At 42.3% G+C, this 26324-nt stretch overlaps 1 protein-coding gene across 2 annotated transcripts in view; it reads left to right on the plus strand.

Annotated features, from left to right (window-relative positions):
• The window catches only part of LOC109884645 (cytoskeleton-associated protein 5), an 85056-nt gene that overhangs the window by 15189 nt on the left and 43543 nt on the right, over positions 1-26324 (plus strand). For both annotated transcript variants that reach the window (XM_031808027.1, XM_020476593.2), the window contains 13 exons: positions 544-684; positions 1350-1448; positions 1633-1743; positions 13844-13936; positions 14247-14432; positions 16166-16260; positions 16363-16420; positions 16658-16783; positions 17052-17185; positions 17765-17939; positions 18344-18457; positions 18553-18681; positions 18914-19108. In XM_031808027.1, the coding sequence (XP_031663887.1) occupies positions 544-684; positions 1350-1448; positions 1633-1743; positions 13844-13936; positions 14247-14432; positions 16166-16260; positions 16363-16420; positions 16658-16783; positions 17052-17185; positions 17765-17939; positions 18344-18457; positions 18553-18681; positions 18914-19108 (1656 nt within the window). The remainder of the gene's footprint in view (positions 1-543; positions 685-1349; positions 1449-1632; positions 1744-13843; positions 13937-14246; positions 14433-16165; positions 16261-16362; positions 16421-16657; positions 16784-17051; positions 17186-17764; positions 17940-18343; positions 18458-18552; positions 18682-18913; positions 19109-26324) is intronic.

The raw sequence follows: 26324 nt of genomic DNA on the forward strand, positions 1-26324 counted from the left end.
TCAGAATAATAGTAGAGCGAATGATTTATTTCAGCTTTTATTTCTTTCATCACATTCCCAGTGGGTCAGAAGTTTACAGACACTCTATTAGTATTTGGTAGCATTGCCTTTAAATTGTTTAACTTCGGTCAAACATTTTGGGTAGCCTTCCACAAGCTTCCCACAATAAGTTGGGTGAATTTTGGCCCTTTCCTCCTGACAGAGCTGGTGTACCTGAGTCAGGTTTGTAGGCCTCCTTTAACTTCCTGACTGAAACAAGCAGGAATGCATGATCAATATATTCTGATTTGCACCCCAAAAATATAAAGCTGTGTCCCAAGTGAATGGATGCAAAATAATCACTTCGGAGCCCTGCTTTTGGTCAACTTCAAATAAAATAGATGTTGCAGTGTTTTCAGAGCCAGTTTGTGAAAATGTGTGTATTGTTTACATAAATCAGAGTTCTTTGTTTTAGATATGTCATTATTATTGACCTTGGGCCATCTTGTTGCTCAGATTGGTAATATCCAAGTGTGTTCTCTTAATGCTATTTTCCTCTCTAAGATTAAAGTGATTGCGTCCAATGTGGAGCTGGCAGGAGGAAAGAAGGGAGGAGGAGCGGAGAAAGGGAAACCTGGCACCAAGGCACAGTCTGAGGCCCCAGCCAAATCCGCAGGGGCCCCCAAAAATGCCCCTTTGTATAAGGTGAGACGGCATGACCTTGCTCTTATTGTATATTTCATGTCTCCGTAGTGGGATTGCATGTCACGGTGGTCCTTGTCAGGTTTGTTGCACAAAATGTTTGAAGTTGTCTTTTAGAAGGGTTGAATTGAACCTTAATCATTTGAAAAATATAAACTACAGTAGAGGAGCTTGTTTTTCCACTCTAACCAATAGAGCTTGAAAACCAGTCAAATCCATGGGAAAGATGCTAGGAGGGATTTACGTTGAAGCGTTCTTGTGTGATCCACTAAACCAGTGACTACTTTGTACCCAGAGCCCCAGGGACAGTTTCTTTTTTGCTAAGCACAGAGCTTCAGTATAAGGCTGTGGTCAAAACCATGGAAGGTGGGGGGAGTTTAATGTTGAAGCTGGACTTATGGACAAGCTGCTGGTAATAGTAGTGCAATGAATACAGTGTGGGATAATGTCATCCCTGTTGACTGTGGTCATCTATGCTGTTCTATTCCACAGCAGTGGCTCCTAAATGGTGGGTTGCAGCCAGTGTATGATCATTGCTCAAGGATGGATTGGTTTTCCTCTAAATTGCTCTCAATGTACTTTTTAAATGTTTCCCTAATGTGTTATTTCCTGTTTGTAAAAATACAATTGTCTGTTTATTCTAAAATCTAATTTGATGTGTTGTCTAGGATGTTGGCGTTGCTAAGAAAGGGAAGCCTGGAGCAGAAGGTGGAGCCAAGAGTAAGAAGCCTGCTGAAACAAAAGAGATCGTGGAGACTGAGCTCTCAGTGAGTACTCACATCTTACTGATTTTGAAGTATCAAATAGTCCTCAATAAATTACTCAATATTAAACAGATACAAGTTGCAAATGACAGCACCCCCCCCCCTATGGTGCACTAATATTTAGCTCTGGAACAGGGTGCAATTTGAAACTGGGCTCTAGTCAAAAGTACATATTGACTGTTCTTAGGTGGAGGTGTGTGATGAGCTGGCTGCAGCGGTGCTGCCTGCCTCCTGTGTAAAAATGCTGGACAGCTCCAACTGGAAGGAGAGGCTGGCCAGCATGGAGGAATTTTACCAGGTCAGCAGCATTTATGTTTTCAAGTTCTCTTTGTTTCTCCCTGTACTCTATTACAACATTTGTTCTTGCATTGTAAGTCTCTTGAGTAGCCTTGCCCAGCTTTGGCTTGTGTGAGGAGTAATGGCTCATAGGAGCATATCTCCTGTTTCTGTATTGTGAGGCAGCTAATCTATCACCCCCAATCCATCTCCTAAATGCTGAGTGCCAGGCAGACTCATCAGATCTAGGGTTGAATATTTTACAAATATTCCTTCTTGAGAATAAATCTTTCTCCCAGGTAACCCGGTATTTCCCACCCAGACTAGAACTGTCATTCTAAAGCATATAAATATACAGAACAAACTATTTATCCCAGAAACCCTAGACCATTCCAATTTGCATACCGCCCTAACAGATCCACAGATGATGCAATCTCTATTGATCTCCACTCTGCCCTTTCCCAGCTGGACAAAAGGAACACCTATGTGAGAATGCTATTCTTTGACTACAGCTCAGCATTCAACACCATAGTGCCCTTAGCTCATCACTAAACTAAGGACCGTGGGACTAAGCACCTCACTCTGCAAATGGATCCTAGACTCCCTAACGGGCTGCCCCTAGGTGGTGAGGTTAGGTAGCAACACATCCGCCACGCTCATCCTCAACACGGGTGCATGCTCAATCCCCTCCTGTACTCCCTGTTCACTCATGACTGCGCGACTCCAACACCAAGTTTGCCGATGACATAACAGTGATAGGCCTGCTCACCGACAACGATGAGACAGCCTATAGGGAGGAGGTCTGAGACCTGGCCTTATGGTGCCTGGCCTTATGGTGCCCCCCCCCCCCCAGGAGACTGAACAGATTTGGCATGGGTCCTCAGATCCTCAAAAGGTTCTACAGCTGCGCTATTAAGAGCTGGTTGTTTCACTGCCTGGTATGGCAACTGCTCGTCCTCCGACACCAAGGCACTACAGAGGGTAGTACGTACGACCCAGTACATCACTGGAACAAAGCTTCCTGCCACCCAGGACCTCTACACCAAGTGGTGTCAGAGGAAGGCCCTAATAGACTCCAGCCACCCTAGTCATAGACTTTTCTCTCTGCTACTGCAAGGCAAGCGGTACCGGAGCGCCACGTCTAGGTCCAAGAGGCTTCTAAACGGCTTCTACCCCCACGTCAAAAGACTCCTGAACATCTAATCAAATGTATACCTAGACTATTTGTATTGCCCCCACCCCCCTATTTTACACTGCTGCTACTGTTATCAATGCATATTCACTTTAACTCTACCTACATGTACACTACCGTTCAAAAGTTTGCCAACACTTCTCAAATGTCCTTGATTTTGAAAGAATCATTTTGTCCATTAAAATAACATCAAATTGATCAGAAATACAGCTTATTACATGGTTAATGTTCTAAATGACTATTGTAGCTGGAAACTGCAGGTTTTTAATCATCATGAACATGGCCATGTTCTGTTATAATCTCCACCCGGCACAGCCAGAAGAGGACTGGCCACCCCACATAGCCTGGTTCCTCTCTAGGTTTCTTCCTAGGTATTGGTCTTTCGAGGGAGTTTTTCCTAGCCACCGTGCTTCTACACCTGCATTGCTTGCTGTTTGGGGTTTTAGGCTGGGTTTCTGTACAGCACTTTGAGATATCAGCTGATGTACGAAGGGCTATATAAATAAATTTGATTTGATTTAAATGATTTTTAACCGTCACTCCTGTGTTCTAATGGCATGTTAGCTAATCCAAGTTTATCATTTTAAAAAGCTAATTGATCATTAGGAAACCCTTTTGCAATTATGTTAGCACAAATGAAAACGGCTTTTTAAAAAAAAAAAATTATACAATGGACCTTTAGACTAGTTGAGCATCAGCATTTGTGGGTTCGATTGCAGGCTTAAAATGAACAGACATATTAACTAACTTCTGAAACTCGTCAGTCTATTCTTGTTCTGAGAAATGAAGGCTATTCCATGCAGGAAATTGCCAAGAAACAACGCTGTGTACTACTCCCTTCACAGAACAGCGCAAACTGGCCGTAACCAGAATAGAAAGCGGAATGGGAGGCCCATATGCACAACTGAGTAAGTACATTAGTGTAGTAGTAGTTTATATATTACCTCAACTAACCGGTACCCCCTGTACAGTGGTTGGTCCTTTAAAAGTTGCAGCGTACTTCGGTTAAGCTTGCATGTTGCCGCAGAATTCTATTGCATGTTATTTAAGTGTGATCCACTGGTACCAGTAATGCTAGTTTGACCACCCATAGGGCATCTTTTGAGAAGTATCTGATAGCCTTCAATAATGGCTGTACTAGAGGATGCGGGCACGTTGGAGACCGGGGTTCAATTCCCCAATGGGGAGGAAGAAGTAGGCTGTCCTTGTAAATAAATAAGAATTTGCTCTTAACTGACCATCACCACTTAACAGCACATTACTCAACACTTGAGACTCATGTTGCCTACAGTATATCGAAATATGAAATTACTCTCTGCCAATAATTAGAGGATTTGAGGATCATTTATTCCCATAGTAATTAGTTATAAATCATAACTAAATAAACGTTGGAATTTTTAAAGATTATTTTAATAATGAACGCATAAAGATGCCATTATTAGTTACATTGTTTTAGACTCGGTATTGAACCAGCATCTGTAGCAACAGCTTGAACTGCTATGCAGTGTCTTGTACAGCGCCTGAGTGGCGCAATGGTCTAACATGACCGGTCAGGAGTGGCCTACAGTAAGAGCAAAATATTCCTAAAAGAAATAATAACCTTACTGTAACAACAGTTTTAGTAAGTAATACTGAAGTCGCGAATAATTCAGTTTCTATTTAGGTATGTCACCCATTCATTGTCAGACACAGTAGGACCCAAAAGCGTAATCGGTGCTTTAACTCCCCCTTGCGCTGGTCTGGAGCAATGAAGTGGTGACGCAGGGTACCGTACTAAACCACAAATTACCTCTAAGTACTGCAGCATAAGCTCACAACTTTTAGAGGAATCACTGTTTATAGCCTCCCTATTGTTATTTTACTGCTGCTCTTTAATTATTTGTTTATTTGTTAACTGCATTGTTTGATAAGGGCTTGTAAGTAAGCATTTCACTAAGGTCTACACGTTCTATTCGGCGCATGTGACAAATAAAATTAACTGGCTATGCCATATTGCTGTGGGCTACACTAGTTAATTTAGCAGGCAAGATTTGCTTAGAACTAACTCCGTGACATTATTTTATGGTATGAAGAATACAATTGAGCAAAGCCGAATAAAATAGAAAACGTCCTTTCTCAAAACGATTTGAGGGAGTGTGCACATCCGGCAATTCTGTGAGCAGTTGACAAAGTAACAGGTTTTCCTATATGCTTAATTTAGTTATTTATGCAACTTTAGTTGTGATACAAATGTTGGTCTATATGTTTGGATTTTGAATCAATTCTAAGGCTGCATGAAAGGCATGTGCTTTGTTTCTTGCACATACTTCATCACTCTTTCACAATTTTACAAGCACCTGATAATGCTGTGAATTTCCCAGTGGCATCCCCCTACTGTGGCTGTAAAAAACCGTTTGCAGCTATTGGCCATTCTGCCCTTGGGCTGAATATAATGATTAGAATTCCCTTCTTCCGGCTGCGTGTTACTGAAGTGCTCTCACAGGTATCTCAATTATTATTATCAAATGGCCGTCACGTGATAGGGTTCTTCTCACAGGCGTCTATCTCCGTTTCGAAGTAGGCTACAAGTGAAGACTGACACATTGGGGGTGCAACTGCGTGCATCCTTATCGAATTCCAGGCAACAAGATGAGTAGGCGTAACGAAGAGCAAAAGCACTAGCCTATGTCCAGGGATGCAAACCTTTCAGCGAAATTCAGTTTTTTAATCCAAAATAGGTGACCTACGTGATTCATGTAGATGAGGAAAGTATATACGAATGAGTGATGAGCGTTTGGACCAATACTGGCTATATCTAAGGCTCAGCCAATTGTTCAAAAAACAGAATGCAGCACGCGACTGAAGAGACAGATCATTTGCTAGTTACAGCATCAGCGCGTGCTCTGGAAAGAGCGGAGAATGGAATGGCAGTTTGCCAGGTACATCAGCGTGCCCCCTGAACGATAAAAAAAAAAAAAAAGTAAACATTAGGTGAGAAGCCTGACCGCGGAGAAGGTAATGAAGCGTATTGAATGATCTGTAACCGAAAGACTACTGGCATTTGAAAAGTTTGAGGTGAGGGAGAAAGTGTGGTGGAACAAGGTAAGTATCTTGCTAGCTGAATCGAATTCTCCGTCAGCTAGCCAGAGAAATGTTGAGCAGCATTAACTAGAACTCGACCGATTATGATTTTTCAACGCCGCCAACGATACCAATTTATTGGAGGTCCAAAAAAAGCTGATTTCTTTTTTTTAATATATTTGTAATATTGACAATTACTACAATACTGAATGAACACTTATTTTAACTTAATATAATACATCAATAAAATCAATTTAGCCTCAAATAAATAATGAAATCAATTTGGTTTAAATAATGCAGAAACAAGTGTTGGAGAAGTAACTAAAAGTGCAATGTAAGAAAGCTAACGTTTCAGTTCCTTGCTCAGAACATATGAAAGCTGGTGGTTCCTTTTAACATGAGTCTTCAATATTCCCAGGTAAGAAGTTTTAGGTTGTAGTTATAGGAATTATAGGACTATTTCTCTCAATACCATTTGTATTTCATATACCTTTGACTATTGGATGTTTTTATAGGCACTCTAGTATTGCCAGTGTAACAATATAGCTTCCGTCCCTCTCATCGCCCCTACCTGGGCTCGAACCAGGAAAACATCGACAACAGCCACCCTTGAAGCAGCGTTAACCATGCAGAGCAAGGGGAACAACCACTCCAAGTCTCAGAGCGAGTGACGTTTGAAACGCTATTAGCGCACACCCCGCTAACTAGCTAGCCATTTCACATCGGTTACACCAACCTAATCTCGGGAGTTGATAGGCTTGAAGTCATAAACAGCTCAATGCTTGAAGCACAGCGAAAAGCTGCTGGCAAAATGCACTAAAGTGCTGTTGGAATGAATGCTTACGAGCCTGCTGGTACCTACCACCGCTTAGTCAGACTGCTCTATCAAATCATAGACTTAATTATAACATAACACACAGAAATACATGCCTTGGGTCATTAATATGGCCGAATCAGGAAACTATCATCTCGAAAACAAGACGTTTATTCTTTCAGTGAAATACGGAACTGTTCCGTATTTTATCTAATGGGTGGCATCCATAAGTCTAAATATTCCTGTTACATTGCACAACCTTCAATGTTATGTCATAATTATGTAAAATTCAGATAGAGCTGGGCCTGGCTTTGACTTAAGCTGGATGCCACTATAGATAGGCTGGACACAATTTTTAACAATGCTTTTTTTCTGATAACTAGTTCATTGCATCTGCAGTGGAGCTCATTTTCATAATATTACCATATGTCCCAGCTGCTTGCTGTAATTTTGAAGTGATCACTACTAGAAATCACTACTAAACAGGCCTTATTTTAGGGTGGTTTTAACCCTTCCAGCTCCTATTACATCTCTGACCACCGTGGCACCAACACGACTTCTGAACGTTCTATTCCCAGCCCAGTGTAAAACGTCACAATACTTGCTTAGCTATTGTTGGCACTGAGACCTGCCCACAGTTCACTGCTACTTTGTGAGCCAGTTCACTGTTCGCCTGGGTACACGTTGTTGTGACCCACAAGGTTAACGATGGCTGGCGCATAGCCATCAAACGGTAAACATTTTCTGATCATGGTTAACCATATTTTTTTCAGCAAAAGGTGTAAACCTAAACAAAACGCGAGTCCCTGTTCTTTTTCAAGATGTGGCCGGTTCTTAAACAGCCAGACATTCTCTTTTACTAAGAAATAACCTATTTTTTGGGGCAAGTTGATTCTAAATGGCTGCTGGGTAATTTGATATGCGTTGAAATCTTTTAAGTAGGCATCGAAATGAGCGAATGCTAGCAGGCTCTTGGAGTTGCAAATGAAATGGATAGGTCTAGCTCCTTGATCAAGATCTGACACATTTGCTACCTCAGCTTATTCACCTAAGTGTCACAAATGAGTTATGTAGTACCCACAAGGCCACAGGGAGGAGCAAGAGCTATAAACCCATACTGTTTCTTGCCTTAAACCCTAACCCTTGGTATAACCTATTTTAGCCCTAACACTGACTTGTAACACAATGCACCTATAACTGTAATGGTCACATTTTCTAAACCTAACTTTAACCCTGATTGACATAAAATAGCATGCAACAAAAGGCTGTCCCATTTTCTAAAATGGTCACATTACTTTACGTGTGTACTCAGCAGAAAGGGAAACGTTCCCTTTTCAGGACCCTGTCTTTAAAAGATCATTTGTAAAAACACAAATTCCAGATCTCCGTTGTAAAGGGTTTCCCATGCTTGTTCAATGAAACAAACAATTAATGAACATGCACCCGTGGAACGGTTAAGACACTAACAGCTTACAGATGGTAGGCAATTAAGGTCACAGTTATGAAAACTTAGGACACTAAAGAGGCCTTTCTACTGACTCAACACAAAGATGCCCAGGGTCCCTGCTCATCCACATGAATGTGCCTTAGGCATGCTGCAAGGAGGCATGAGGACTGCAGATATGGCCAGGGCAATACATTGCAATGTCCGTAGTGTGAGACACCTAAGACAGCGCTACAGGGAGACAGGAAGGACAGCGGATCATCCTCGCAGTGGCAGACCACGTGTAATACCTGCACAGGACCGGTACATCCGAACATCACACCTGTGGGTCAGGTTGGCAACAACTGCCTGAGTTACACCAGGAACGCACAATCCCTCCATCAGTGCTCAGACTGTTTGCAATAGGCTGGACTGAGGGCTTGTAGTCCTGTTGTAAGGCAGGTCCTCACCAGACATCACCGGCAACAACATTGCCTATGGGCACAAACCTACCGTTGCCTAACCAGACAAGACTGGCAAAAAGTGCTCTTCACTGACGAGTTGCGGTTTTGTCACACCAGGGGTGATGGTTGGATTCGTGTTTTTCGTCGAAGGAATGAGCGTTACACTGAGGCCTGTACGGGATCTATTTGGAGGTGGAGGGTCCGTCGCGGTCTGTCGCTGCATCATCGGACTGAGCTTGTCATTGCAGGCAATCTCAACACTGTGCGTTACAGGGAAGACATCCTCCTCCCTCGTGTGGTACCCCTCCAGCATGACAATGCCACCATGCACAGAACGAGCAGTATGGTTGATTTCCTGCAAGGCAGGAATGACAGTGGTCTGCCATGGCCAGCGGCGAGCCCAGATCTCCCATTGAGCACATCTGGGACCTGTTAGCACATCTGGGACCCCCCACAGAAATGTCTGGGAACTTGCAGGTGCCTTGGTGGATGAGTGGGGTAATATCTCACAGCAAGAACTGGCAAACCTGGTGCGGTCCATGAGGAGATGCACTGCAGTATTTAATGCAGCTTTTGGCCACACCAGACACTGACAGCTCATTTTGATTTTGACCCCCCTCCCCCCCCTTTGTTAAGGGAAACATTATTCCATTTGTTAGTCTCATGTCCTTTAAACTTGTTCTGCTTGTCTCAGTTGTTGAATCTTGTTATGTTCCTACATATGTACACATGTTAAGCTTGCTGAAAATAAAAGCAGTTGACAGTGAGGACGTTTCTTTTTGTTGCATATACAGTGGGGCAAAAAAAGTATTTAGTCAGCCACCAATTGTGCAAGTTCTCCCACTTAAAAAGATGAGGCCTGTAATTTTCATCATAGGTACACTTCAACTATGACAGACAAAATGAGAAGAAAAAAAATGGGGGTGGAAGGTGTCTTTTATACTGATAACAAGTTCAAACAGGTGCCATTAATACAGGTAACTAGTGGAGGACAGAGGAGCCTTTTAAAGAAGAAGTTACAGATCTGTGAGAGCCAGAAATCTTGCTTGTTTGTAGGTGACCAAATACTTATTTTCCACCATAATTTGCAAATAAATTCATAAATCCTACAATGTGATTTTTCTGGATTTTTTTTCTTCTCATTTTGTCTGTCATAGTTGAAGTGTACCTATGATGAAAATTACAGAACTTGCACAATTGGTGGCTGACTAAATACTTTTTTTGCCCCACTGTACATACACACATACAGGTGAAGTCGATAGATAGATAGATCTCTATCTCTATCGTATTATGCCGGTGTTTCTTTTGGGAGGGAATGCGCTAACCTCAACTCTAGTAATCATGTAGTATGTAATCATCTTAACTCATATAACAGTAATAGAAAACAGACTGCATCAACAGCCCACAAATAAATTACATCATGCAACCCTCGCAGTTAACAAATTTACCTCCATGTGCCCTTCGTTTGCACGAGAAGGCAGGGTGATCGCTGCCGCTGACAGCACAAGCTTTTGGCAGAGAAGGCAGAGCGGCTAGATCATGGTTGATGAATTTGACAGTGAATATAATAGGAAAATACGTTTCTCGACCAGAGGTGACTGAATTAATTTTCAGGATTATTGATAGTAGTTGTTGGAATAGTAGTAAAGTATAATTTCAAAACATGAAAATAATGATCTTGAATCATAGTAATTTGATCATCTGTTAATGATGTTTCGGTCCTTCTCTTGCATTAGCAGTGTGGAAAGGGACAGGAAAGTGTGCGTCGGGAGTTTTTCTGTGAGGGTTTGGGGAAGTTGTACATGCAGGGAGAACTGATCTTAAATGTCATTTGTGGTCTTATGCACCTATCTATTGGGGTGATTTTAGTTACTGCAGGTCATTTGTTTAAAAAAAAAAATCGGATCATACTATCAAACTTTATATACCTACGGTCACTGAATAAAGTGTATATACTTACTGAAATGGTAATTCCTCAAATGCTTAATATAACATATTTGCTAGTTCATTTAATCAATTACAATCAAAACAAAACATTTACAGCATAACAATTACACTGCCCAGCCTTACATTATTAGAAATGTATCTCGTCATCGATCGCTAGAAACAAAAATAGTCCTAACCTACTTCCTCCTTATGCAGGCATAAGTGCATTTGACACCATAGAGGTGCGTATGTTTACTTTCTATACAAGTTTTTTTTTCTTCAGTTTTGTCCTTAGAACAAATTGTAGTGGTACTATAAAAAGGGATACTTTTTTTTTGTGCCTTTTGGGCAAAATGGATTTCTAAGCATAATGTTCGTCAAAATTGGCTCTGAGAACCGTTCGATTAATTTGCTTTGGGCTCGCACTTGTGTTCCAGTTTAGCCAACGCTCTATTGCTGTTTTTTTCAGCCTTTGGTGAATTTGGACTCGTTCTGTTGTCCAGCCTACTATAGAGTTGAAAGAAACACCACACACTTTACCCCTTTCTCAGTTGTTCAATACAGTTGATTAAAAAGGGTATGCCAGGTGTACTCTGCCTGATTGAGATTATGCCAACAAAGGCTATCGTGTTCTGCTGACACATGGTAGAACATATGTCCACAGGCAGAAAATGTACAATTTAATAATGTGCAGTGTAGCCAAAATATTGTTTGTGTTAACTTGACAGTAACACGTGCGGGGGCATTATTAAATGTTTTTCTCGGCGAATGTTATTTTTTCACACGTATCCTTGTGCACTTGCTTGATGTCTACTATAAAAAAGCAAAAATAGAATGCCTGTTTAATTCTGTTTCTACTTAAAGATTCCCCCCCAAGTGCAATATTTAGATTGTGTGGTCACAAGCATTCTATTATAAAGGCTGTCACGGCTAACTGCAATATTAGTGTATTTTGTTGTCATTTACAGTAAAGTCTAGGTAACAAATGACATTGGATTGCTTTCTTTACATTTTGTAGCTACGAGTTAGGTCCTTTGTCCTGAATGATAAATAAATATTCCAAACATACTTTTGGGATGCGATAGATCCCAAGTGAATACAGCCAATTATCAAAACCTTAAGAAATTACGCTGATGCAACAGATCAGACTGTTTTTAGCTTAAAATGTTGATAAACTATTTGGCTAATTCTTCAAATAAAGTGCAGCAATGCGGGCAAACACCATTCTCAAGGGACCGCCAATGCGGTTATGCATGTAATGAATTGTCGTTTTTTGCCTTAATGCATACAAGCTGGGCATCATTCTCAAGTGATAGGCTAATATTGTCACACATCAGACTATTCTTGATTTTAATCTTTACATATACTAAATGTGTGAAATCAGTTTTCATTTAGAATGGACCATTTATCATGCCACTGTCTCTGGGCAGGGGGGGAAATGCATGTCACCTATGCACTTAAATGGTGAATGAACGCTTTTCCTGTAGTTCATTTTCATGCCGGCCAGATACGCTTTAGTCCTGTTCTAAAGAGGAGCAATGTGCTTAATATTAGGCAAGTTCAGAAATAAATGTGGTAGGCCTAGCCTATAGAAATTTGATAAGATCCTCTTAAATAGAAGCCAACAAAAATATTTTCTCACTGAATTACATAGCATATAGAAATGTTGCATAACATTAGCTCTTGGGCTCTCATGAAGTGTTTTGAGCATTGATAACGTGTGTTGTCAGTGATTAGAGGGACAATGGAGTGCTGACGACCAGGCAGGTTTGGTAGTCTACTAATGACCATCGGAGCTTGGAGAGCCTAGTTACCGTGACTAAACAGTCATGTGGAATTTGACTGTAGTCAGGAGTCTTGACTGCCGGTGTGGTAGTAATACAGTCACTGTAACAACAGCCCTAGGTTGTACCACCTTTTGACTCATGCAGCGCGACACATCTCCTTCGTATAGAGTTGATCAGGCTGATTGTGGCAGGTAGGGTCCCACTCCTCTTCAATGGCTGTGCGACGTTCGACCGGTTTGGCCTACCACAATAGGGGAGATTCTCACAAACATGATCCTGTACTGCGTTTTGCTCTACGACCCCCACAAGTGTCATGGGACTTGTATGAAGGTAGTTTTATGCCAACAAAAATAAGGGGGTAAATGTGTAAAATAAATAATACTTGGGCCTAGGACAGATGCATGAATAAATGGCAAAAAAGACACTAAGGAATATGGATTTGAAGTCTGTCCTAGGCCCAATAAGTATATATTTTTCCCCATTTCACTTTTTTCTTTAGTTTTTTTTGTTGCCATTTTTGAATGTGCTATTTAATCTGTTTCTATGGGCTACAGTAGTAGAGGCCAAATTCAATATTTCATCCCAAAACATTTTTGTGATTTGTAGAGGGGTCCTAAAATACAAAATCAAATTGCTAAGTGATCCATGGTATGACCTTAAAACAATTCCATATGTCAGCTTAACTGCATCTGCAGTTTAAAGATGCACAATGCAGAAATCGCTCTGCCATTTCCTGGTTGCAAAAATTCATAGTTCTCCTAATTTAAGTTTGTACAATGACTACACTATACTTGCTTGTTTTGTCAATCTAAACCGATGTGAAATATTGCATTTTCAGCTGTTTTGAAGCTGGTATACAAAACCGAAAGTAAGACACACATTTGTACTGAAATAGCACACAGAACACATCTACCCCCTCTTAGACTTGTTTTAAATGAGTGACAGATCTATAACTCACATCTATATGAATTTGGTAGCATAAGCAATGCTGCAGCAAATGTAGACCTACCTGTCACAATAGTAAATGTTTTGTTTGTCATGAGATGCATTGTGATTAATCATGCAAATAGAGAGGCTATAGAAGCCAGCATAACATTTTAAGTTCCATTTCATGTCATGATGTTCATAATTTCCCATTTATCCTGGGAAATGAGTAGTACTGAGATCTCAGTAACCTGGTTCCCGCTATTTAAACCATAATTGGGTCCCCTTTTTTTACAGTATTTGCTATGACTCTGGATTGAACTCCTAACCTTCTAATATCAGGGCGGACACTACCTAGAAGGCCACTGAGTTGGTACAAGAACAGCCCTTAGCTGTGGTGTACAGTATATTGGCCATATACCACAACCCTGCTGGTCTTAATGCTTAATTGAGAGCCACACCAGGCGTTACACATTCAAAGACTGCTAACTAAGTGAATGCTAACTCCTCTGTTCTGACTTTTCCCCTCCAGGTTGTGGAGCAGATGGACATCGGTGCGATGCCATGTCAGGCTCTGGTCCGCATGCTGGCCAAGAAACCTGGCTGGAAGGAGACTAACTTCCAGGTACCTAACAAACCTACCACACTCAACTGGGGGTTGTCCATAGACAATAGTTTTTTGCCTAAAGGTTTTGGATCTCTATAATCATTTACCGTGCCTCTTGCCAATGCAAGATGATATTTAATGGTATAGTAATTGGCTAGTGATAAGACCCACTGCAGGTGATCAAAACTATCTATTTTATAGTAGATTCACAATATCAACTCTCCAAACATGGCAACAGGATGATTTCACCTCCATACTGGATTTAAAATTAGTTTGTTCATGTGCTAGAACAGGCTACAAAATGTTCAGTCTTGTGACATGCTACCAGGTGTTGCAGCTAAAGCTCCAGGTGGTGGCAGTGGTGGCCCAGAGGGGCAGGTTCTCTAAGACGTCTGCCTCTGTGGTGCTGGATGCCCTGGTGGAGAAGGTGGGAGACGTCAAGTGTGGAGGGAAGGCCAAGGATGCCCTAACGGCCATAGGAGAGGCCTGCTCTCTCTCCTGGATTGCTGAACAGGTAATAGACTGGATATACTGAACATGGCCAGGGTCATGTTCATTAGGGAACACAAAAAAAAAAAACGTTTTAACTATAAAGGAAAATGAATGTATTGTCCAGGTCTGTGAATGCCAAGTAGTTTAACTGGAACCAATGGCTTGCTTCAATGTGCTTTTGTTTTGGTCAGTGATTATTTCAAGAAAGGAGGGAAGGATTCGGGTGAACAAACTGTTACCCACTGATGCAGTTTGTCGATTTGTTTTTTTTCTCTCACTGATATTAACTGACACCATTGATTTATTTTGAACCAAACTGCAGACAAATCCACTAACCCCTCTGGCCACTCCAGGTTAGAGGTCGACCGTTTATGATTTTTTTTTAAACACCGACACAGATTATTGGAGGACCAAAAAAAAGCCGAAACGGAGCAATTGCACAATAATAATAAAAAAGTTTTTTAATTTTAATAAAAAAAAATATGTAATGACAATTACAACAATGCTGATTGAACAATGAACACTTATTTTAACGTAATACATAAATAAAAACTTTCTGGTCTCTAAATAATGAAACCTGTTCAATTTTGTTTAAATAATGCAAAGTGTTGGAGAAGAAAAAGTGCAATATGTGCCATGTAAAAAAAAAAAAGCCAACTTAAGTTCCTTGCTCAGAACACGAGAACATATGAAAGCTGGTGGTTCAGTATTCCTAGTTAAGTAGTTTTAGGTTGTAGTTTTATAGGACTATTTCTCTATACATTTGTATTTCATATACTTTTGACTATTTGGTGTTATTATAGGCACTTTTAGTATTGCCAGCCTAATCTTGGGAGTTGATGGGCTTGAACTCATAAACAGAGCTTTGCATCAAGCATTGCTTAGAGCTGCTGGAAAACGCAGCAAGGTGCTGTTTGAATGAATGCTTTCGAGCCTGCTGCTGCTTACCACCGCTCAGACTGCTGTATCCAATCAGACTTAATTATAATAAACACACACAAATTACAAGCCTTTTAATAGGGTCAAATCCGGAATAGGGTCAAATTTCGAAAACAAAACCTTTATTCTTTCAGTGAAATATGGAACCTTTACGTATTTTATCAAACGGGTGGCATCCCTAAGTGTAAATATTGCTGTTACATTGCACAACCTTCAATGTTATAATTAGGTGAAATTCTGGGTAATTACGGTCTTTGTTAGGAAGAAATGGTCTTCACACAGTTCGCAACGAGCCAGGCGGCCCAAACTGCTGCATATACCCGGACTCTTCTTGCACAGAATGCAAGAGAAGTGACACAATTTCCCAAGTTAATATTGCCTGCTAACATGCATTCCTTAACTAAATATGCAGGTAAAAAATATATATACTTCGGTTTATTGCTTTTAAGAAAGGCATTGTTTATGGTTAGGTACTTTTGTTAAATCCTCACCTGTTTGGTGACATTGAAGTAGGCTGTGATTCAATGATAAATTCGCAGGCACCGCATTGATTATATGCAACGCAGGACAAGCTAGGTAACCTAGTAATATCAACCATGTTTAGTTAACTAGTGACTGTGGTGATTGTTTTTAATAAGTTAAGTTTAATGCTAGCTAGCAACTTACCTTGGCTCCTTGCAGCCACAAGCTGCACTTGTGTAACAGGTGGTCAGCCTGCCACGCAGTTTCCTCATGGATTGCAATGTAATCGGCGTCCAAAAAGTCTTATGAACTTGAAATCCGTCCTGCCGATTAATCGCTCGACCTCTACTCCAGGTTGTGTCATTGGCCTTTGCCCAGAAGAACCCGAAAAACCAAGCTGAGACACTGAACTGGCTGGCCAATGCCATGAAGGAATTTGGCTTCACAGGGTAAGTTATCACCCAGGTCTTATATTCCATTGGAGTGTTGTCAGTGTTTTCGTGTCTCATTCATGGTATTGAATCAATCAAGCATGTCCTCTCCTTTTACAGAATCAATGTGAAAGCTTTTATCAACCATGTCAAGACTGCTTTGGGTGCCTCCAATCCTGTGAGTGTTACTGCTGATTTCTGTTTGAGTCTGTCTTGCTTTATTTGTCTGCTGCTATTTGGAAGCAGTCAGTCAGTTTGTATGGATTATGGTTCAAAACATTTTTACTTTAACATTTCCTAAGATTTACATTTTTGGGTCCTTATTCCTTGATCTTATAGAGCTCTGGTAGATGGATTGTTTCACAATTAAGGTATTTAAAAATGGTGAAACGACTGCCTTTTTAACTTGTCGCAGGCTATACGAGCAGCAGCCATCTCTCTGCTGGGGGTGATGTACCTGTACATGGGCGCCTCACTGCGTATGTTCTTTGAGGACGAGAAGGCAGCACTGCTCGCTCAAATCGATGCAGAGTTTGAGAAGGTAGTTTTAGTTGACACATCTTCATAAATATCTCTAGCTTACTTGACACTTGGAGTGCCTGGTATGTTTTATCTATCCTTAAATGTATCTACCAAATAATGTCCCTTTCTATCACATACTTTTGTTATTGTGAAATTGAATTATAGCCTCTTAAATGCCTAAAATATTTTCACATTAAATATTATCAGTGCAAGAATGCCTACTTGTTTATTTTACACTGTTTCCATATTGGCTCTGTGATTGATCCATCTTGGTTCTGCTGTGTCAGATGCAGGGCCAGACTCCTCCTGCCCCCACTAGAGGTGCCATCAAAAGGACAGGGGGGCAGGAGGAGGGAGAAGAGGCCAAGGAAGAAGGGGTTGCAGGTGACATCATGGACCTCCTGCCTCGCACTGACATCAGGTTAGCACATCGATGTACTAGAGCAGAACTTCCAACCTTAAACTCGGACCACCAGACCTTTTTTGTTTTAGCCCTAAACTTGCACATCCAATTTCAATTAGCCAAGGGGGTTGATCAATCGTGGACTAATTGAATCAGGTGTGCCAGTTTAAGGCTGCAACAAAAATGTGTAACATCTGGTGGTCCCTGATAAGAGGGTTAGGAAACACTGTACTAAAGAATTTCTCTATCGTTGCAATAGCTGCTTCTGTGAGTGTGTGAGTAGCACCATTAATTTAACTGTATGGGTTAGCATCACACCAGACACCCCATCTAAAATTAGGTGGTGCACCTGAGTTTTTTTTTTCTTCTGTTAAGCAAACATTATTTTTTTTAAATTAAAAAGCCCAGGGTAGAATGGTTCCAAGACTGTCAGAGGTATTGTCCTTCAGGCAGCCATTGTTTTAAGGTTAAAGTAATGTGGTGGCATTTATACCTTATTGCTTTCACAAATAGTTCTTAGATGAGAACTGAAAGAACTGGGTGCATTTCATCACGGTCAAAGAAATGGCTCTTCTGATATGTTCTCTTTCTCTGTAGTGATAAGATCACAGAGGACATGGTGTCCAAGGTGGGCGATAAGAACTGGACTATCCGTAAGGAGGGTTTGAATGAGGTGGCTGCAGTTCTCTCTGAGGCCAAGTTCATCAAGCCCAGCTTGGGAGACCTGCCCATCACACTGAAGGGACGCCTCAGTGACTCCAACAAGATCCTGGTGAGTGTTACATCCTGAGTGTTTCTCTAGATGGGAGTGTTTAAATGGGTTTACATTGCAGAGATGCGGGACCACAACCGTACCGTCGCTTAGGCCTACATGTGAATTAGTTTAGAGCAGTCGGACCACATGTAGTTTCCCTTCTATCTGATTCTCCAGGAGAATCTTGTTGCACAATGTGCTGTGACTTTATGTTGGTGAGTGCTGCGGATGATCATTGATCTCACAGTATAAATTGCATGTCAGTAGTGTGTGGGGGGGACTACTCCTGGGAGTTTCATTTCCATGTCTCCAGAATTGACATGAATTTAAAATACATAATCAGTGCTTCGTCATTATTGCCTTGACGGGATCATCATGTGACCAGTTAAATGATTCTGCGCGTGTGCGTCTTTCTGTTTCAGGTCCAGCAGACCCTGTCGATCATGCAGCAGATGGCCACTGCCATGGGCCCTGCCCTCAAACAGCATGTCAAGACCCTGGGCATACCAGTCATCACTGTGCTGGGGGATATTAAGGTACACACATGTCACAAACACCCCTTCTCTCTATCACAGACTGAAACGCGCACACAAGTATGGTCAAACCCACACTTCTCATTGTCTTTCCCCAGAACACAGTTCGTGCTGCGGCCATGGCCACCCTGAACTCCTGGGTGGAGCAGACTGGTATGAAGGAGTGGCTGGAAGGGGAAGAGCTGTCTGAAGAGCTGAAGAGGGAGAATCCTTTCCTCAGACAGGAGGTGAGTGTGGTGGAAGGGGGTGGGTGTTATGGATAGGGTTTGTGATTTGAAGATTTTAGTACACATGTCACTAACAGCTGTTACATTTGTTGCCCTGTGTTTCTTATTTGCAGCAGGTCATTTCAAAGGGAATGGTCAGAGGCGCCCTCTAAAACAGTCTGTTAAAAAAATTGGCCAAACCTTTAAAGCTTGCGTGACACCTGATTCAATCTCCCGCTCCTTCCTTCCTCAGGTGCTTGGCTGGCTGGCAGTGCATCTGCCCACCATGCGCTCAGTGCCCTCCGATCTCATGCTGTGTGTGCCCCCCCTGTTCGGCTGCCTGGAGGACCGCAACGTTGACGTAAGGAAGCGAGCCCAGGATGTCCTGCCTGTCTTCATGATGCACCTGGGCTTCGACAAGATGAACAAGGCCACAGGCAAACTGAAGGTAGGGGACTAAGGAGAGCAACTGTGCATGTCTTGTTTTTATTCTACTGTATGTACAGTGCATTTGGAAAGTATTCAGACCCCTTCACTTACTTTAAATTGAATAAATGGCTTTTTACACACACTACCCCATAATGAGAAAGCAAAAACAAGTTTTTAGACATTATTGCAAATAAAATAAATACCTTATCGAAATGGAGATCAGGTGCATCCTGTTTCCATTGATCATCAATGTTTTTACATCTTGATTGGAGTCCACCTGTGCTAAATTCAATTGATTGGACATGATTTGGAAAGGCACACCTTTCTATATAGTGTCCCACAGTTGACAGTGCTTGTCAGAGCAAAAACCAAGCCATTAGGTCGAAGGAATTGTCTGTAGAGCTTCGAGACTGGATATTGTCAAGGCACAGATCTGGGGGAGGGTAGCAAAAATGTCTGCAACATTGAATGTCCCCAAGAATACAGTGGCCTCCATTCTTAAATGGAAGACATTTGGAACAACCAAGACTCTTCATAGAGCTGGCTGCCTGACCAAACTGAGCAATCTGGGGGAGATGGGCCTTGTCAGGGAGGTGACCAAGAACCCGATGGTCACTGACAGAGCTCCTCTGTGGAGATGGGAGAACATTCCAGAATGACGAACATCTCTGCAGCACTCTACCAACCAGGCCTTTATGATAGTGGCCAGACGGCAGCCACTCTTCAGTAAAAGGCACATGAGAGCCCGCTTGACGTTTTCCAAAAGTCACCTAAAGACTCAGACCAATGGCAACGATCCTCTCGCCTGATGAAACCAAGATTGAACTCTTTGGCCTGAATGCCAAGAAACCTGACACCATCCCTACGGTGTTGCATGGTGGTGGCAGCATTGTGCTGTGGGGATGTTTTTCAGCAGCAGGGACTGGTAGACAAGTCTGGATCCAGGGAAATATGAAAGGAGCAACATATGGAAGTCCTTGATGAAACCGTGCTCCAGAGCGCTCAGGACCACAGACTGGGGCAAAGGTTCACCTTCCAACAGGACAACGACCCAAATCACACAGCCATGAGAACATAGGAGTGGCTTCGGGAGATGTCTCAATCTCTATTTGCCGAGCCAAAGGCCGGACTTGTTCGAGCAGGTACATCTCTGGAGAGACCTGAAAATAGCTGTGCAGTGACGCTCCACGTCCAACCTGACACAGCTTGAGAGGCTCTGCAGAGAAGAATGGGAGAAACTCCCCAAATGCTACAAGTTTTTCCTCACCTGTCATACCCAAGAAGACTTGAGGCTGTAATCGCTGCCGAAGGTGCTTCAAATAATGTGATATTTCAGGTATCAGTAAAATAACCTGTTTGCTTTGTCATTATGGGGTATTGTGTGTAGATTTAAGCAATTTTAGAATAGGGCTGTAATGTAAAAATGTGGGAAACATATTGCTTTCTGATAGTACTCTACGTAGATGTGCAATACTGACCATGGATTTTGGACAAATTCTTTGGGCTCTGACATATTTGAAGTACATTCAGTTCTTCTCTCCATTGGTGCGATCTGCGTTATCAATTCCTGGTTAAGGAGATTGTCAGTACAGGGATACAAAGTATGGGATGTAATTTCCTGTCATGGTTTAGGTCCACTTAACCCCTTAGAAGGCAGTGTAAATGCCAATAAATACAGATATTGTGAGTGATCACCTTCAACTCAACCTATGATGAATCATTTTCTATCCTGTTGGGAGGGTTCTCTTCCAGGATGAAAATGCCCCCATCTACTTGGCACGAGTGCTCACTGACTGTTTTGACGAGCACACAAATGATGTATACCATATGCCATGGCAGTCTCACCAGATCTTAACACAATTGTACATTCTGCAGCGGCACCTGAAACAGCGTAGGGCTGGGCAATATGCACACCATTAAGACGGCGCCGGAGAAAAAGGCTGACGTTTTAAGTGTTTCTTCCAATAGGTTGTTTTTCTTTGTTTCTTTGCGTCTAACTTTTTCAAACATATTTTGTACATAATGTTGCTGCTACCGACCGAAAATAACTTCTCGACATCAGAAGTGCGATCACTCAGCACGATCTGGCAGAATCCTCTTTTTCCTTTAACGAGCCCGATGTGAATGACCTAGTTCTTTCCCGGGAACAGGCCCAGATCACTGTCATTTGTGTGAAGAGAAGGTGGAGAACAAGGGGCCGCAGAGGATCAAATTAAATCCCTACTGCCTTCCATTGCACGTTTGCTAGCGGTATCTTTGGAAAATAAATTTGATGACCCACACGGAAGATTAAACTACCAACTGGTCATTTAAAACTGTAATATCTATGCTTCACTGAGTCATGGCTGAACGACGACACTATCAACATGCAGCTGGATGGTTATATGATGCGCCGGCATGATAGAACAGCGGCGTCTGGTAAGATGAAGCGCAGCGGAGTAGTTATTTTTCTATATAACAGCTGGTGCACAATATCTAAAAGTCTCGCGTTATTGCTCTGCTGGGGTAGTATCATCAGCTGTAGACCACATGATCTACCTAGTTTTCATCTGTACTTTTCATTGCTGTCTACTAGAGGTCGACCAATTTTTATAATTAGGGCCGATTTCAAGTTTTCATAACAATTGGAAATCTGTATTTTTGGGCACCGATTTTGCAGTTTATGATTTATTCAACTAGGCAAGTCAGTTAACACGTTCTTATTTTCAATGACGGCCTAGGAACGGTGGGTTAACTGCCTCGTTCAGGGGCAGAATGACATATTTTCACCTTGTCAGCTCGGGGGATCAATCTTGCAACCTTACAGTTAACTAGTCCAACGCAATAACGACCTGCCTCTCTCGTTGCACTCCACAAGGAGACTGCCTGTTACGCAAATGCAGTAAGCCAAGGTAAGTTGCTAGCTAGCATTAAACTTATCTTGTAAAAAAACAATCAATCATAATCACTGGTTAACTACACATGGTTGATAATCTGACTGAGCATACAAGTATCTGACTGAGCGGAGGTAGGCAGAAGCAAGCGCGTAAACATTCATTCAAACAGCACTTTCGGTCGTTTTGTCAGCAGCTCTTCGTTGTGCGTCAAGCATTGTGCTGTTTCTGACTTCAAGCCTATCAACTCCCGAGATGAGGCTGGTGTTACCGAAGTGAAATGGCTGGCTAGTTGGCGGGCGCGAATAGCATTTCAAACATCACTCGCTCTGAGCCTTCTGGTAGTTGTTCCCCTTGCTCTGCATGGGTAACGCTGTTGTCGTTGTTGCTGGTTCGAGTTCCTGGGAAGAGCGAGGAGAGGGACGGAAGCTATACTGTTACACTGACAATACTAAAGTGTATATAAGAACATCCAATAGTCAAAGGTATATGAAATAGAAATGGTATAGAGAAATAGTCCTATAATTCCTATAACAACCTCAACCTAAAACTTCTTACCTGGGAATATTGAAGACCCATGTTAAAAGGAACCACCAGCTTTCATATGTTCTCATGTTCTGAGCAAGGAACTTAAGCGTTCACCTTATTTTTTTTACATAGCACATATTGCACTTATAGTTTCTTCTCCAACACTTGTTTCTGCATTAATTAAACCAAATTGATTTCATTATTTATTTGAGACTAAATTGATTTTATTGATGGATTATATTAAGTTAAAATAAGTGTTCATTCAGTATTGTTGTAATTGTCATTATTACAAATAAAAATCGGCTGATTTTAATCGGTACCTGCTTTTTTGGTCCTCCAATAATCGGTATCGGTGTTGAAAAATCCTAATCGGTCGACCTCTACTGTCTATTATACCACCATAGACTGAAGCAGGCACTAAGACCGCACTCAATGAGCTGTATTCCACCATAAGCAAACGGTAACGCTCACCCAGAGCCGGCTCTCCTAGTGGCCGGCGACTTAAATGCAGGAACTCAAATCTGGTTTAACTAATTTCTATCAGCATGTTAAATGTGCAACCAGAGGGCAAAAGAACTCTAGACCACCTTTACTCCACACACAGAGAAGCATACACCGCTCTCCCTTTCCCTCCATTGGGTTAATCTGACAATTTTATGCTTCAGATTCCTGCTAACAAGCAAAAATTAAAGCAGGAAGCACCTGTGACTCGATCAATAAAAAAAAAAGTGGTCAGGTGAAGCAGATGCTAAGCTATAGGACTGTTTCGCTAGCACAGACTGGAATATGTTCCGGGATTCTTCCGATGCCGTTGAGTACACCACATCAGTCATTGGCTTCATCAATAAGTGCATCGATGACGTCATCCCCACAGTGACCCGTATGTACATACCCCAACCAGAAGCCATGGATTACAGGCAAAATCTGCGCTGAGATAAAGGGTAGACCTGCCGCTTTCAAGGAGCGGGACTCTAACCCCGAAGCTTATAAGAAATCCCGCTATGTCCTACGACCCATCAAACAGGTAACGCGTCAATACAGGACTTACATGCTGACCAGACCGGACATGTCGCGTGCACGAGCATTTGCAAATAAATTTAGAAATCCATGTTATTCAATTATTGCACCCACACTGCTCGTGCGTGCCAACGAGTGTCTGCAATGCCAAGGGCTAAAATAGAACTCCTTTCTATTTCTGATGCAGATCGCGCTGAAAGTCCTGCCTCTCCCATCTCATTGGTTTATAGAAGCAGGTACCCATGTGCCATCTCTTCATTGGTTATACCCACGTGGATGACTGAAAGACTAACTGTTTTGTCGGTCGTCGTAGTATTACTATGAAAGTTTAGATGCCGATCACCATATAAGTTCAAAGATGAAAAAGCCTGGAAGGATGAGGGATGACTAGAAACGATTTGGATGTCCGTCTTATGTGTGGCTTAATTGTCAGAGTAGAGGACCTTGTGCATTCGAGGTAAAATAACAACTCATTGTTTATATCCCAGGATAAATTACCTAGCAACAGCAAGCTAGCTAAATAGGACAAATTAGCTAGCATGTGCAAGCTAACTAGCTAAATTGCCATACATGTTTAATGCTTTTCGACCTGTCCCCAAATTAATGTCATTGGTTCAGAGTTTGTTTTGATATTTTAACCTGCGTGTTGTGCTCGCGTTTGGTGTAAGCGGGACGAAATAATTTTATGCACGATAGCTCACAATGGCGCACGAGCGCAGATGGTTTGGGTTCCGTGTAAGATGGAATCGTACTACATAGAAGCAGGTACCCATGTGCCATCTCTTCATTGGTTCACCGGCTCTGACGCTCGTCGGATGTGGCAGGGCTTGCAAACCATTAGACTACAAAGGGAAGCACAGCCGAGAGCTGCCCAGTGACACAAGCCTACCAGACGAGCTAAAGTAAAGCTAAAGTGATCACGCTCTGTACAGCCGACTTAAGACCTTCGAACAGGTCAACATTCACAAGGCTGCAGGGCCAGACGGATTACCAGGACGTGTACTGTGCGCATGGGCTGACCAAATGACAAGTGTCTTCACTGACATTTTTAACCTCTCCCTATCCGAGTCTGTAATGCCAACATAGTTCCTGTGCCCAAGAACACGAAGGTAACCTGCCTAAATTTATTTCATATATATATTTTTCACCTTTATTTAACCAGGTAAGCGAGTTGAGAACAACTTCTCATTTACAACTGCGACCTGGCCAAGATAAAGAAACGCAGTTCGACACACACAACACATTGTTACACATGGAATAAACAGTCAATAATATGGTAGAAAAAGTATATATACAGTGCGTGCAAATGAGGTAAGATAAGGGAGGTAAGGCAGTAAATTGGCCATGGTGGTGAAGTAATTACAATTTACCAATTAAACACTGGCGTGATAGATGTGCAGAAGATGAATGTGCAAGTAGATACTGGAATGCAAAAGGAGCAAGATCAATTAATATAGTATGGGGATGAGGTAGTTGGATGGGCTATGTGCAGTGATCTGTGAGCTGGTGCTTAAAGCTAGTAAGGGAGATGTCTCCAGCTTCAGTGATTTATAAACAATATGGATGTAAAAAATAAATTCCAGTTCGTTCTAGTCATTGGCAGCAGAAAAGTGGAAGGAAAGGCGAATTGGCTTTGGAGGTGACCAGTGAAATATACCTGCTGGAGCGCGTGCTACTTGTGGGTGCTGCTATGGTGACCAGTGAGTTGAGAAGGCGGGGCTTTACCTAGCATATACTTGTAGATGACCTGGAGCCAGTGGGTTTGGATACGAGTATGAAGCGAGGGCCAGCCAATGAGGGCGTACAGGTCACAGTAGTGGGTAGTTTTGAGGGCTTTGTTGACAAAATGGATGGCACTGTGATAGACTGCATCCAATTTGTTGAGTAGTGTGTTGGAGGCTTTTGTAAATGACATCGCCGAAGTCTAGGATTGGTAGGATGGTCAGTTTTACGAGGGTATGTTTGGCAGCATGAGTGAAGGATGCTTTGTGACGCATAGCACTCACGTCTAGCCATGAAGATCTTTGAAAGGCTGTTCATGGATCACAACACTATTATCCCAGAAACCCTAGACCCACTCCAATTTGCATACCGCCCAAACAAATCCACAGATGATGCGATCTCTATTTCACTCCACTTTCCCAGCTGTACAAAAGGCACACCTGTGTGAGTGTTGTTCATTGACTGCAGTTCAGCGTTCTACGTCATAGTGCCCTTAAAGCTCATCACTAAGCTAAGTACCCTGGGACTAAACACATCCCTCTGCTATTGGATCCTAGACTTCCTGACGGGCTGCCCCCCAGGTGTTAAGGGTAGGTAACCCATCCGCAACGCTCATCCTTAACACGGGCCCCTCGGGTGCGTGCTCAGTCCCATTCTGTACTCCCTGTACTCCAACACCACCATGTTTGCCGATGACACAACCGTGGTAGGCCTGATCAACGAGGAGACAGCTTATTGGGAAGAGGTCAGACCTGGCCCTGTGGTGCCAGGACAACCTCTCCCTCAGTGTGATCAAGACAAAGGAGATGATTGTGACTACAGGAAAAAGAGAACCGAGCACACCCCCATTCTCCTCGACAAGGCTGTAGAAGATCAGTTTGAGAGCTTCAAGTTCCTTGGTGTCCACATTACCAACAAACTAACATGGTCCAAGCACATCAAGACAGTTGTGAAGAGGGCAACCTATTCCCCCTCAGGAGAAATTTGGCATGGATCCTCAAAAGGTTGTACAGCTAAACCATCAAAAGCATCCTGACTGTTTGCATCACTGCTCGTCCTCCGAACGCAGTGCATTACAGAGGGTAGTGCGTACGG

Source organism: Oncorhynchus kisutch, linkage group LG3, assembly GCF_002021735.2.
Source record: "Oncorhynchus kisutch isolate 150728-3 linkage group LG3, Okis_V2, whole genome shotgun sequence".
NCBI classification, from domain to species: domain Eukaryota; kingdom Metazoa; phylum Chordata; class Actinopteri; order Salmoniformes; family Salmonidae; genus Oncorhynchus; species Oncorhynchus kisutch.